Raw genomic sequence first — 13,635 nt, 5'->3', positions numbered from 1 at the left:
GAAAGATGTTCTTATACAAGAATGATATGCATACATATTCATAAATGCATGTGTTACAACTAGGGCTGTTACGGTGACCGTATTACCGCCACACCGGCGGTCACGAGTCATGATGGCAGTCAAATTCCATGTAACCGTTTAGTCACGGTAATTAGGCTTCTCCAAGCTCTGATGCTGCTGATGGTCATTAGTATCCTACCAAACTTGCTAACTGCCTGGTACTCTGCACTCTATTGTCCCTCTAATCACTCTGACATCAATGCAAATGTTATCGAAAATCAAACACTTCATGGGAGCCCATTTGCTCATATTGCGCAACATTTCTATAGGCTAAAATCCCTTTTCCCCGCTGCGTGCTGAAGCACCTCTCACTCACATCACCCAGTCAAGTGATCGGGTCTTTCTCAAAGGCTACAAGTGAAGACAGACACATCTGGGACGCAACTGTGCGCGTCCTTATCCAATTCCGAGGTGAGAGACAGAATAACAACAACAAAATCCAGAAAAACGCATGTCAAAAATGTTATAAATTGATTTGCATTTTAATGAGGGAAATAAGTATTTGACCCCCTCTCAATCAGAAAGATTTCTGGCTCCCAGGTGTCTTTTATACAGGTAACGAGCTGAGATTAGGAGCACACTCTTAAAGGGAGTGCTCCTAATCTCAGCTTGTTACCTGTATAAAAGACACCTGTCCACAGAAGCAATCAATCAATCAGATTCCAAACTCTCCACCATGGCCAAGACCAAAGAGCTCTTCGAAGATGTCAGGGACAAGATTGTAGACCTACACAAGGCTGGAATGGGCTACAAGACTATCGCCAAGCAGCTTGGTGAGAAGGTGACAACAGTTGGTGTGATTATTCGCAAATGGAAGAAACACAAAATAACTGTCAATCTCCCTCGGCCTGGGGCTCCATGCAAGATCTCACCTCGTGGAGTTGCAATGATCATGAGAATGGTGAGGAATCAGCCCAGAACTACACGGGAGGATGTTGTCAATGATCTCAAGGCAGCTGGGACCATAGTCACCAAGAAAACAATTGGTAACACACTATGCCGTGAAGGACTTAAATCCTGCAGCACACGCAAGGTCCCCCTGCTCATGAAAGCACATATACAGGGCCGTCTGAAGTCTGCCAATGAACATCTGAATGATTCAGAGGAGAACTGGGTGAAAGGTGTTGTGGTCAGATGAGACCAAAATCGAGCTCTTTGGCATCAACTCAACTCGCCGTGTTTGGAGGAGGAGGAATGCTGCCTATGACCCCAAGAACACCATCCCCACCGTCAAACATGGAGGTGGAAACATTATGCTTTGGGGGTGTTTTTCTGCTAAGGGGACAGGACAACTTCACTGCATCAAAGGGACGATGGACGGGGCCATGTACCGTCAAATCTTGGGTGAGAACCTCCTTCCCTCAGTCAGGGCATTGAAAATGGGTCATGGATGGGTATTCCAGCATGACAATGACCCAAAACACACGGCCAAGGCAACAAAGGAGTGGCTCAAGAAGAAGCACATTAAGGTCCTGGAGTGGCCTAGCCAGTCTCCAGACCTTAATCCCATAGAAAATCTGTGGAGGGAGCTGAAGGTTCGAGTTGCCAAACGTCAACCTTCGAAACCTTAATGACTTGGAGAAGATCTGCAAAGAGGAGTGGAACAAAATCCCTCCTGAGATGTGTGCAATCCTGGTGGCCAACAACAAGAAACGTCTGACCTCAGTGATTGCCAACATGGGTTTTGCCACCAAGTACTAAGTCATGTTTTGCAGAGGGGTCAAATACTTATTTCCCTCATTAAAATGCAAATCAATTTATAACATTTTTGACATGTGTTTTTCAGGATTTTGTTGTTGTTATTCTGTCTTTCACTGTTCAAATAAACCTACCATTAAAATTATAGACTGATCATGTCTTTGTCAGTGGGCAAACGTACAAAATCAGCAGGGGATCAAATACTTTTTTCCCTCACTCTAAACGTTCTCATCTGTTGTGTCAGGCTCATTGCTTAAAACAGGTTTTTTGATGCTAGTGGTTGTATTAATTTGGGATCTATCGCATCTCACAACTGTCCCGGACTATGTTTGGAATATTTATTTCTCGCACAGAATAGAATAGGTCAACTTTTGTACTATGGGGGATAGTATATTGACATAGGCTAGTGCTAGTGCTTTTGCTATTTGTTAGGCCTACTCATCTTGTTGGCTGACGAAAAGTAAATGTTGACAGTTCTTCCAATATCTTCAATATGCGCCTCGGAATTGGATAAGGACGCGCACAGTTGCGTCCCAGATGTGTCTGTCTTCACTTGTAGCCTGTGAGAAAGACCCGATCACTTGACTGGGTGATGTGAGTGAGAGGTGCTTCAGCACGCAGCGGGGAAAAGGGAATTATAATTATTATATTCAGGCAAGGGTATAACGGGCACTGGCCGCAAAAGGCATTGATTTTTTTAGGGGGATTATGGCCACACAAAGGGGAAATTCGAGGCATTATCAAGTGCTTGTCAAATTGAGAGACTGATGAAGTGTGTACAGCCTGCACAAAAAACTAAGCAGAGCTCATCACTTTCATGCAACTTTTTTCAAATCATCATTAGAGTCCCATCATGCAGCATTAGAAGGTATTAAAATCTAAACATATAGCCCAACATTTGTATCACAACTAAAGTTACATTAATAACTCTAAATTAAGCATATAGGAGTACCTGTTTCTTTGTTAACTGCTCAACACAAAATAGCTGCATGTGCGCACTCCCTCAAATTATTTGGAGAAAATATCCTTTCTATTTTATTCAGCTATGTTCAATTGTATTCTTCATACTATAAAATAATGCCACGGAATTCTAAGCAAATCTTGTCTGCTAAATGAACTAGTGTAGCCCACAGCCAAATGGCATAGCCAGATCAGGGCCTAACATAAAAACAACGCATAGTATGCTATTCTGTTCTTCTGAAATAGACTACATTTTCTTCATATCATGTTTCTTTAGACCTGTCTAAAATAAATAATGGATTTATTGTGATGGGGTAGGCTATATTACATGGATGTATTATACTTTTTAAAAAGTAGATGTTCCAAAGGTCTGCATCAGTGGCTTGTAGGCTATGCGTGGAAGACAGGAGATGCTAAATATGATTATGTAAATTAATGGACAATTACCGTGAGACCGGCAGTTATTTAATATCTATTTTCTTGACATCACCGCCATAGCCCTAGTTACAACCAACAGTATTGCATGTCTTTTTCTTGATGGTTCTCCTACAATCATGGTTGATAACTGAAGGTATTTTCTGAACTCTCTCAATGCAGGTGTCCATACTCAATGGAACAGACCTGAAATCCATGGTGAACCTAACCGGAGAACAGGTTGGTGCAAATCTGCTTAACAGCAAGGGGGCTAGGCTATACTGTATTTTTGGCGCCTCTGTTTTTATATGCGGGTATATATAGGGGGGCTGAAGGAATTTGCCCCCAGGAGATAACGCTGTATCCCTGGGTCAGAGGTGAGCCCAGAAATGCCTATGTGTTCCATACGTTGTGAATCAGAAACAGAGGCAGAAAGAGCAGGCACGCAATCACATACACATGTAGACACACACACACGTATACACGTACACACGCAAGTACACATACACATGTGTGCGTATACACATGTATACGCATACACACATGCACACACAGTCTTATACACCTAACCTTGTGGAGACACAAAATTCAGTCCCATTCAAAATCCTATTTTCCCTAAACCCTAACTCTAACCTTAACCCCAAAACCGAACCTTAACCCTAATTCCTAACCCTAAAACTAAAACTAGCTTCTAACCCTAAACCTAATTTTAACCCTAACACCCCAAAAGGTCAAATACTATTTCTAGGGGGTTTAGGGTTAAGGTTAAAATTAGTGTTAGGGTTAGAATTAGTTAAACACGTCCACACACACACACACACACACACACACACACACACACACACACACACACACACACACACACACACACACACACACACACACACACACACACACACACACACACACACACACACACACACACAGTATTACAGCTATATGCTGACTCAGGCTTTTGTGTTGCAAACTAAGGGGGTGGGGAGCTTGCTTATGCCAACCCACCATTGTGCCAAAGGGTTTGGATTCCTCAATGGCTAAATTGCTGGGTGTGTGGATTAAGTGACATGGTTTATTTCATGTTGCTCCTGTAGTCTTCTAAATTCTCCATGGCTGATGAACTAATGTACATACATATGTCTGCGTTGTGTGTGTGCTTTCTGTGTAAGCTGCAAACTGACTGCTAACTGCTTACTGCATAGTGAGAATGATCTGAAATAAACTCCTGGCTGGATTTGACTTGACGGTCTCTTTAGGTTGACTACTCGCCACATGAGTGCTTGGACTGCACCGTCGGACTCAGCTGTGTAAACAAAGCTATGTAAACAATGTATCCGTGCCATACATTTACATATCTTTATGCAAGTAGCCATACCATGAAATTGATCTTGCTGGTTAGAGTATACTGCTGCGAATTCGGGGGGGTAGCCAAGACCGGGACTCCAACCCAGGTCCAGGGACTGTCAACCCAACACCTTAGCCGTTACGCCAAGAGATCCGAACCTTTTGACGAGGTCGCTAGGTGTTGGGTTACGGTAGCTACACTACAGTAGTTCTAACATCACTAACTCTCAGCTTTATAGAAGGACCACCATTTATTTTTTATTTATTTCACCTTTATTTAACCAGGTAAGCCAGTTGAGAACAGGTTCTCATTTACAACTGCGACCTGGCCAAGATAAAGCAAAGTAGTGCAATAAAAACAACAGAGTTACATATGGGGTAAAAAAAAACATAAAGTCAGAAATACAACAGAAAATATATATACAGTGTGTGCAAATGTAGCAAGTTATGGAGGTAAGGCAATAAATAGGCTATAGTGCAGAATAATTACAATAGTATTAACACTGGAATGCTAGATGTGCAAGAGATTATGTGCAAATAGAGATACTGGGGTGCAAAAGAGCAAAATAAATAACAATATAGGGATGAGGTAGTTGGGTGGGCTAATTTCGGATGGGCTGTGTACAGGTGCAGTGATCGGTAAGGTGCTCTGACAACTGATGCTTAAAGTTATTGAGGGAGATAAGAGTCTCCAGCTTCAGAGATTTTTGCAATTCGTTCCAGTCATTGGCAGCAGAGAACTGGAAGGAATGGCGGCCAAAGGAGGTGTTGGCTTTGGGAATGACCAGTGAGATATACCTGCTGGAGCGCAGACTACGGGTGGGTGCTGCTATGGTGACCAATGAGCTATGATAAGGCGGGGATTTACCTAGCAGTGATTTATAGATGGCCTGGAGCCAGTGGGTTTGACGACGAACATGTAGTGAGGACCAGCCAACAAGAGCGTACAGGTCACAGTGGTGGGTAGTGTATGGGGCTTTGGAGACAAAACGGATGGCACTGTGATAGACTACATCCAATTTGCTGAGTAGAGTGTTGGAGGCTATTTTGTAAATTACATCGCCGAAGTCAAGGATCGGTAGGATAGTCAGTTTTACGAGGGCATGTTTGGCAGCATGAGTGAAGGAGGCTTTATTGCGAAATAGGAAGCCGATTCTAGATTTAACTTTGGATTGGAGATTCTTTATGTGAGTCTGGAAGTTGAGTTTACAGTCTAACCAGACACCTAGGTATTTGTAGTTGTCCACATACTCTAGGTCAGACCCGTCGAGAGTGGTGATTCATTCATACTGTACATTGTTGATCAGTCTGGTGAAGTCATAGCTGTGATATAAAACTCTTGACAATAGTTAATCATTTATGGCATAATATAGAATCGTCAAAGATAACAACACTGAGTGACCAATCCTCCCTCTCTCTCTGAGATGCCTATAGCAGCTTGAGTCCCCACCTCCTCCAAACGCCTACCTCCTTCTACCTTTCATGTAGCTTACAGAAGCTCTGGCACTGAGCTTAGAGAAAACAGAGAGGAAAGAGGGAGCCAAGGGGGATGGATTTGGGGGCCTGATTGAGGAGGAAGGGTTCTGGGTTGAGGGGATGTAAGAGAGAGAGAAATAGAGAGAGAGTGAAGGAGAAAGAAAGAGCGATACTATGCCCCACGGTGTGATTACATGCTAACTCTGTCTGCTTTAATGTCTTCCAGATGGGTTCCTATTTCGGCTACGCAGTGGCAGCCACAGACATCAACAACGACGGGTGAGTGAGGCAGCTAGTGGAGAGAAGGAGAGAGAGATGGAAAGAGAGAAAGAAAGAGAGGGAGCGAGATAAAGAGAGAAAGAAAGACAAAGTGTGCAAAAAGAAGGCAGGTATGGCAAGATTTGGACAGATAGACTTGGACAATGTATGCTAACAAGGGAGAAAGGAGAGAGAGAGATGGAGAGAGAGTAGGTGAAATACAGTATTTCAGAAGATCCCATGGTCATGCATTTCCCTCTCTCTCATGTGTCATGAAAATTCCTTGTCATACAGTAGCTACTCCTACACTTCCTTTCTCCTGCCTTCAGGTTCTCTATTGGCCAATTCCGCTTCACCTATCTTATTAGACTCATAGTCAGGAAACTCAGGACATCACACTCACTACACTAATGCACACTAGCTCAACTTTAGAGGCCTTGATTTGATCTAAAGTACTAGTCCATTGTAAATCAGCAGAAGTAAAGTTCATTATCTGGAGTTATTTATCTGTCCTCTCCAGGGCTGGCACAATTACCGTATAACCGTGTAACCGACGGTTTTGGATGAAGACCGTCATGAAAATAACCATAAAATATATATTCACTACCGTTCAAAAGTTTGGGGTCACTTAGAAATGTCCTTGTTTTCGAAAGAAAAGCATTTATTTTGTCCATTAAAATAACATCAAATTGATCAGAAATACAGTGTAGACATTGTTAATGTTGTAAATGGCTATTGAAGCTGGAAATGGCTGATTTGTTATGGAATATCTACATAGGCATACAGAGGCCCATTATCAGCAACCATCAGTCCTGTGTTCCAATGGCACGTTGTGTTTGCTAATCCAAGTTTATCATTTTAAAAGGCTAATTGATCATTATAAAACCCTTTTGCAATTATGTTAGCACAGCTGAAAACTGTTGTGCTGATTAAGCAATAAAACTGGCCTTCTTGAGACTAGTTGAGTATCTGGAGCATCAGCAATTGTGGGTTCGATTACAGGCTCAAAATGGCCAGAAACAAAGAACCTTCTTCTGAAATGTTTAAGTGACCCCAAACTTTTGAACGGTAGTGTATATATATATATATATATATATATATATTATGAACAGCTGACTGAATGACCACAATGCAGCAGTAGCACACATAGAAATAGAATGAATCGAATAGAACCGCGGTCATTTGGCTGGCCAATTACCGTCATCCAGAATTCCATGACCATCACAGCCCTACTCCTGTCCTCTCCTCCATCTCCCCTCACTTTCCCCCCACCCCATCCTCTCTTCCCTCTCTCTTCCCCAGGATGGAAGACCTGGTGGTGGGAGCTCCCATGTTCATGCAGAGGGGTTCCGACGGACTGCGTTGGGAGGAGGTAGGCCGTGTCTATGTCTACCTGCAGCGGCAGCCCTTGCTGTTTGAACCCAGCCTGCCCCACCTGGGGGGGAGCCAGGCCTTCGGGAGGTTTGGCAGCTCCCTGGCCCCACTGGGAGACCTCAACCAGGACGGCTTCAACGGTGAGCACTCTGGAAAAGCTTGGGTCATATTCATTAATGAACACTGTAGCAAAACGTTTTGCAATGGAAAACAAACATGTGGATTTCTTATTGGACAAGTTCAGGTAGTCCCTCTCCTTAGTTTTCCCCATTTGATGCCTAAAGGCCACACATAAGAATATGTGATACATTTTAATCTTTCATGCAAGAACATAACTAAAATCAGGGCGGAGGGAGTGGGGATAAACCATTATGAAGTGTCATCACTCTGTTGATTATCTGTTGATTAACTTAGATATTGCCATTGGCTGTCCCTTCGGAGGAGACGACCAACAGGGATTGGTCCTCATCTATAACGGACATGCCAGTGGACTGATGGACACGCCCACTCAGACTCTAGCCGGCCAATGGGCCTCTGGCACCTTTCCCGCCAGTTTTGGCTACGCCCTTCGTGGAAACAAAGATCTGGATCATAATGGCTACCCAGGTAAAGGAGAAAATGGTTTAGTCCAATTGCTCAATTTTGTTTTAAATAATTTTGCCATTTCCTGTTTCAGAAGGCATCACATTGTTCTTGAATTAGTGTTAATCTTGGGGTCATCTTTGTACAGATCTCATCGTAGGTGCTTTTGGGGCTGACAAGGCTGTTCTGTACAGGTATATCCTCTCACCAGAACTTGATTGGCTCATTGTACATGAAAATTAGCTAGCTGACCAATTACACCCCTTTTTTGTATTTGTATTTTAATTAAACATGTACCTTAATCTGAAAACATTGTTTTATATGTGACCTTTATGTAATTTTGAATTACACATTTATTTTTGTATTGGAATCAAAGCTTTTGATTAAGGTAATCATATCACGTCTTCCAATTGGTTGCTATTCTTCTATCAGGGCTCGGCCTATTATCAATGCCAGTGCTTCTCTTACGCTGCAACCTACCATGATCAATCCAGAGGAGAAGAGTTGTACGGTGTCCAATGGGAACGAGACTATCTCTGTGTCTTGGTATGTTGATACAGATGCGCTATCTTAATTTGACCATGCTTCTCACAGCAGGAAAATAATCCTGCAGCAACAGGAAATGTGAATTATTATGTGGATTATAATTAATGGACATTTTTGTAGGGTTTGATACGTTTTTCGTTAGGGCAAATAAAGTCTGAAATGTTAAAGTGTAAAATTCTCTGTGACAACAGATTGATCAAATTAAGATAGCAGATTTGTACATCCTTTTTCCTTTTCAAATAAATCTGATTGGTTGAAACACTGCTGATATTCCATGTGTTAAGATCTTTGTGAAGTCAAGTTTAGCCGGTAACACTTCATGTTGCGAGTCCCCTTGAACAGTACACTGTACACTGTAGATGCTCAAAATATGTCAATTGTACTTCCGGACACCACCACTTTTATTGACTAGGATATTACTTTAGCCTCATACAGACCAACCTTGATAGGAGGGAAAGTGTCTTCAGCAACAATATAAATTCAAGTGCTATGGGACTTGGCCCAACACTGAGTCCAAGACATAATATGTAGTATATTTTCCACTCTTAAACCATGTCAATGGACAAAACGTCCGGTATTCACCACTTGATAATGTCAAATGACACCATGTTTGACAAGCTTTTCCAGTCTCCGGTCCAGTGTGAGCGTTTTATATTCTGAGCCCAAGCAAAGGGAACATTTCCCTACTTTTAGTCTCACAAAAATTCCTTCCATAAATTAAAGTAAAACATTAATTATTTTTAGACTCTTCAAAGAAAGTTACGACTAGTGGCTGGTATCTTGATATCCGCCTTTAGTACAGAACAAGTCGCTTTTGTTTGTGTCTTGATTACTGTTTATGTTGCTGGGAGACTTGGAGAGGCAGAGGGAGGAGTAGAGGTGGGGTGCTGTGGACAGTGGAAAGGGTGGAGAGGGTTGGCGTTCACTTTGAATTACATATTATTTGGCACACCAGCCTAGGACACAGCATGCATGAGGTGACACACCCACACACACATGCACATTCACACGTGCGCAGGCAGATGACCATTGGCCACACACACTCAAACACACACACACACACACACACACACACACACACACACACACACACGTGCACAGATTTACAGTGGAGCATATAGATGCTGTATGTGCATGCACACTCTCATAATCAAACACATTCTCTGCTTCTGTTTGAAACGGTTGGGTAATTTCTATAAATGGGGAATTGGGCTTCAATTCTGTGCAAAGACTGAATGCATTTACATTCAACGGTTTTAGCTGAGCATGTACCAATCGGATGAAACTTCTCAGAGATTTCTTCCTATCAAGTCAAATCAAATTGATTTATAAAGCCCTTTTTACATCAGCAGATGTCACGAAGTACTTATACAGAAACCCAGCCTAAAACCCCAAACAGCAAACAACTCCCTAGAAAGGCAGGAACCTAGGAAGAAACCTAGAGAGGAACCAGGTTCTGAGGGGTGGCCAGTCCTATTACTTGATAATATGTTCAAACTTGAATACAAGATGAATAGATTTCCATTACGGGGTATCTGTTCAAAGGTAGCATTTTTTACATGGAATGCAACATTCAAAATGCAGTAGTATTGTATATTATCACCGTATGTATCAGAGATCTATATGGATCTATTGAATATACAGTACAGTGAAATACTCCCCCTCACTATTTTCTGTCTGTCTTCACCCCCTCCAGTGTCAACCTCAGTTTCTGCCTCTTGGCCAATGGGAAGCACCTCCCTGCTGATCTAGGTGAGCCCAGTGTTTTCTTTTGGAAGGACCCCGACACAGCTGTTCCCTATTACCTTCCTTTGTATGGCCACAAATATGCCTGAACTCACTGTGGTCAATTTAGCAGTTATGATTAAGATAAAAGGACAATCGTGTAAGTACAGGGGAAACTTTGCAAGGTTTGTGAGTGCATGTGTGTGTTTATGTTTGAGTATGTGGCCGTGTGATTGTGTGCGTGTGTCTGCACGTGGGAATGGGTATTTGTAATTTTGTGTATTGTGTTAGTGTATCCACAATAACTGACTATGTAATTGCTTTAGTGTGTGTACCCATGCATAAATGCATGTGTGTTTTAATGGGTTTGTTTTTGTGAGTATAGTTCTGTGTATGTGATATGTTCTATCGTGTGTGTGTACGTGTGTGTAACCCACCTTGTGTGTGTGGTACAGGTTTTGTGGTGGAGGTACAGTTGGACCATCTGAAGCAGACCCAGAAGGAGTCGTCAGTGAGGAGAACTCTGTTCCTGGATAGCCACCAGCCCAGCCTACTGAAGACCATCTCCATGGCCAACGGAGGACGAACGTGTCACGACACCCGCATCTACCTGCGCGTTAGTCACTTCAAACACTCAAAGAAATGTTGGGAGACATATTATAAGCTATTAGGCATTTTAAAGGCTCGGACATGCTTATAACAAGTTATAAAGCATTAAACCTGCAGGCTTTAAGTGAAGTGTTACAGAAATGTTCAAAGACGCGTTGGAAAAATTGCCTGTTTATAAATACGACAATGATCCAATGAACTGTGGGTCTTACCGACCAATCTCTCTTCTCAAGGTGGACTTAAAGTTTGCGGGAAAATGTTGGCTAGTTATTTCGAATCCAGCCTTCAAAGACCAGTAAATTGAAACATTTAATTATACATTTTACAGTTAATCTTTTTTTGATTATAGTTTCTGAAAGTGAACATTTTCGCTTACGCTGTACATTTACACTGATCTGTAACATCTAGAGGCACACAGTGTCTTATCTCAACCAGTTAGTTGACAATAAGTAAAGTAACAGTTAAACACATCATGAACATGAGTCAGTGTAACACCGATTCACTTCCTCTTGAGTGTGTTGCTGATGCCGTTGCCCTTCTTTCCCCATGTGTGTTGCAGAGTGAAGAGGAGTTTAGGGATAAACTTTCCCCCATTTACGTCACACTCAACTTTAGCCTGGACCCTCTCGCTTCACTGGACCTCCATGGCCTGAGACCCATTCTAAACTACCAGACAATACACCTTATAGAGCAGAAGGTATGCATTAACTACGCTATTCAATTAGGAAACATTTTGGAATTGGAATTTCAGTTTATTTCCTGAATTGACTGAATTGAACTGGAATTGACCCCAACCTTGCCAGACATCACACTTTATAGAGCAGAGAGCGTGTACTTACAGAATATCGTCATATTTACTAGACCACATATCTTACAGTTCAGAACTGGTATGTACACTACACTACTACACTACTACTGAATCTCCAGTCCACACAACGTATAGAGGGTATGAACATAGGTGCACTATGGACAATGTAGTCCAAAACTATCAGACTTCACCACGAACACACATGTGCACCATATCTATATCCCCCAATATCTACATTTTGCGCCATAAAGACTTGTTGAAGTAGAAAGGCATAAGGTCAGAAGTGGCCATTTTTTTATGTATTTCATATGGACGACCCTTCACTAGTGCTGGTCCCCATATGTCTAAAGGTTGGGGGTTAGTCCTGATACACAAAGCACAGAATTACAATATGTGGTAGCCATAGAGTTGGATAGACGGCACACCTGCTACAAAGCATTTTTTACTTTACTTTAGATGAAAGCCTTCAATGGCATGCTGTCACAGAAGCAATAATGGCAAAGAACAGGGGTAGGCCAGGCCCTCTTTCCAATTCCATGGTGGTAGCTTTTCCAAATTGAGAATAGAATCCTCAGGGGTAGGGGTGGTGGGTTGAGCAAGGATGGGGAGTCACGGCTATGCGAAAAAACAGAGGGAGAACTGACAGCTCTTTCTGGGTGGGGCGCTGAGGCTAGCCATCTGGTTGTGGTTTGTTTATGTATGTAGCCTGTGGTCTCCGCCATGTCAAGAGCCAGACGAGCCAGGCTTGGAGCACGTGCATGTGTTTATATATGTGTGTGTGAGTATAAGTATGTGTGTGTGTGTGTGTGTGTGCACATGCGTGTGTGTGTGTGTCTGTGTAAAGGTGTGTGTGTATAAGTATGTGTGTGCTCAGAGCCTCTCACTATTGGCAGAGAAACCAATACAACTTAGCTAGAACAGCTTTTAGGAATAGCTCGGACTTTCCATGCTTCCATTATTACACCGAAATATTTTTGCACTCTCTATCTCTCTCTTGCACTTCTCAACAATAAAGCTTTTACCGCCCTTTTTGTCCCACGGAGATGGAGGGATGAAAGAACATGACATTGAGTAAGTGGGGGAGAAGAGAAGATAAGCAGGGAAGGGCAACCCTTGGTGTTTGTGTGTGAACATTACTAGTCCCGGTGCGCTCCTCCGTCTTGTGATCTTGTGCTGACTGACCGATTACCACATGGACTTGAGCGAACGATAACATTGGAGACTTTAAATGAGCCGTCGCCATGGAGACAGAGTGAGTGATCGCCATGCCGACTCTGCACTCTCGTAGAATGATTTTTGGGTCTAATGTTTTCCACATGTTGCTGCCGGGATGGGATAGTATTGTAACAATGGGTTCACAGTACACAGAGCAAGAGCAATGTTGGAGGAGGACAGAGGCGGAAGAGAGGGAAGGGGGATACAGTCTAATCGAATCATATTCGATTTATATTTTATTGTGGTTTGTAGAGTCTTTATAGAGTCAAATTGCTTAGGAGGCCAATTCCTCTCCTCACTAAGCAGCAAGTCTTTATTTTTCCCCTCCTTTCTTCACATTGGAGTCTGTCCTTTCTCGAACATCTTTGCTGTCCTCATTCCACCAAAACGAAACACTGTTTCTGTTCATTCCTTCACCCCTTCTCTCATTTGCGTTCTCTTTTTCCACCCTCCACTTATTCCCTTACTTCTCACACCTCTACCTCTCCCCCTCATTCTCTCATTTAAGGGGTTAGTCTTCATAAAACTTTATTGCTGTGGTAAATTGACCAGTGGTTGTTCGAAAACCA

The 13,635-nt window shown here is 42.6% G+C and overlaps 1 protein-coding gene across 1 annotated transcript in view; it reads left to right on the top strand.

Moving 5' to 3' along the window:
- LOC311139040 (integrin alpha-5-like) overlaps positions 1-13,635 on the top strand; it is a 50,950-nt gene that overhangs the window by 24,467 nt on the left and 12,848 nt on the right. The window contains exons 10-18 of the mRNA XM_084173886.1: positions 3,316-3,372; positions 6,176-6,228; positions 7,510-7,721; positions 7,996-8,187; positions 8,312-8,357; positions 8,596-8,709; positions 10,406-10,461; positions 10,890-11,050; positions 11,603-11,740. Coding sequence (XP_084030012.1) covers positions 3,316-3,372; positions 6,176-6,228; positions 7,510-7,721; positions 7,996-8,187; positions 8,312-8,357; positions 8,596-8,709; positions 10,406-10,461; positions 10,890-11,050; positions 11,603-11,740 — 1,029 coding nt within the window. The remainder of the gene's footprint in view (positions 1-3,315; positions 3,373-6,175; positions 6,229-7,509; positions 7,722-7,995; positions 8,188-8,311; positions 8,358-8,595; positions 8,710-10,405; positions 10,462-10,889; positions 11,051-11,602; positions 11,741-13,635) is intronic.

Source organism: Coregonus lavaretus (assembly GCF_964263955.1).
Source record: "Coregonus lavaretus genome assembly, chromosome: 12".
In the NCBI taxonomy this organism is placed as follows: domain Eukaryota; kingdom Metazoa; phylum Chordata; class Actinopteri; order Salmoniformes; family Salmonidae; genus Coregonus; species Coregonus lavaretus.
This window is presented reverse-complemented; position numbering and strand designations above follow the sequence as displayed.